A 1,427-nucleotide genomic window follows, 5' to 3' on the forward strand; every position below is an offset into this window, starting at 1 on the left:
ATGCAGTGCAATGATAAAATCATGATTACCTTTTCAATAACATGCTTAAGATCATTATCATTGTCCAGTAAAATTTCTTCTATTGGATCAACTGAACATTGCGATGGACGCCATCTTATAACATACACCTGTATCTGTGTATCATGCTTCATCTTCTCTGGTCCTAATGAAAAGTAATAAAAAAGAAGTATATATAGTATACTTAAAATATCATAGCAGTATTTATTGGTGAGGGGCTAAATTGGTGAGTTAGCAAATTTCAGGAAAACACTAAATTAAAATTGCCAATTATTGTGGTAAGAGATAATGAAGTCACCAAATTTTTTAATCTAAAAGTCACCAATTCACCAAAAATAATGCCTGCTATACTGTTCTACAGTTTAAATGAAAATATTGACTGACCTTTCAATGGTTCCACATAATATATTCCCTCAATAGCATGAATCATCTGATCATCAAGATATACTCTACAAGGGTACACTCCTCTCTTGTCCCGTAATCTCATTCTACACAATGAGTCACATGATAGTCACATGATGTACTTACTTGTCTAATTTAAGGACACAGTCAATTCCTTGTACTTTTGCTCCATAAATAATTTGTTTCTTAAATTCTCTCACTGGTGTATCCTCAGCAACAACAGACTCCATCATATATTTACAAAACTAAAACATAAAATAAAATATTTTTAAAATTAATATTCTTACGTCTGTATCGTTAACTTGTAATAAATATAATTTAATTCTGGCTCCATGCAGTCTTACTATCAACTAGGAGATAAAAGAAGTATTTTAGTTCATACAACATAATAGTAAAAGAAGTGAATCAAAATACTTTTGGTAAAGATATGATATTCATTAATGTCTCATCCAGTCCCTCCATTTCATATTCTTCATCATTTCTGATTCTGTACACTCTAAAACCAGTAGGTAGAACACCAATCAGTGGAACTAGCTCCTCCTTCAATTGAGCTAATGTTACCCTCTTATCAACTTGTACTTGTATCTCTGTATTGAATAACATAATATTTAATAATCTTAATAATTATAATTACTTCTTTTATCTTCTTCATTTATTGATATAATATTCATTATCATTCCTCCTTCAGTTAGATTAGTTGTACTGAGAGTGGCTTCAGGTTGAGGAAAGGGTAGTGTAATGTCCAATAGTATTATTGAGTTGAAGTGAAAATCAACATATCTGTACATCAAACTATCTTTGTATTTCTCTAGAAAATCTATAGGATCTGATGATACATATATCTAAGGAGAAAGGAAAGATCATGTGTACATGTGTGTGTGTGAACAAAATAGTAAGGAGGAAAATATTAAAATACTGAATAACATGTTCCTTTTGTTTGGCCAAACTAATTAACCTGACAAAAAACCATAAGGAGAATGTATAGAGCATAAAAGCATATACATATA

General features: G+C 30.5%; 1 protein-coding gene across 1 annotated transcript in view; it reads right to left on the bottom strand.

The window, feature by feature from the left end:
• LOC109589885 (ubiquitin carboxyl-terminal hydrolase 47-like) overlaps window positions 1-1,310 on the bottom strand; it is a 6,594-nt gene extending 5,284 nt beyond the window's left edge. Inside the window, exons 1-6 of the mRNA XM_020005869.1 lie at window positions 1,055-1,310; window positions 835-1,007; window positions 708-770; window positions 547-665; window positions 403-506; window positions 5-163 (exon numbers count right to left, since the gene is read on the bottom strand). Of these exons, the coding sequence (XP_019861428.1) occupies window positions 5-163; window positions 403-506; window positions 547-665; window positions 708-770; window positions 835-1,007; window positions 1,055-1,208 (772 nt within the window). The 5' untranslated portion in view covers window positions 1,209-1,310. The remainder of the gene's footprint in view (window positions 1-4; window positions 164-402; window positions 507-546; window positions 666-707; window positions 771-834; window positions 1,008-1,054) is intronic.
• Between the last annotated feature and the right edge of the window lie 117 nt (window positions 1,311-1,427).

The sequence above is a fragment of the Amphimedon queenslandica genome, unplaced genomic scaffold, assembly GCF_000090795.2.
Source record: "Amphimedon queenslandica unplaced genomic scaffold, v1.1 AMPQUscaffold_10767, whole genome shotgun sequence".
Taxonomy (NCBI): Eukaryota; Metazoa; Porifera; class Demospongiae; order Haplosclerida; family Niphatidae; genus Amphimedon; species Amphimedon queenslandica.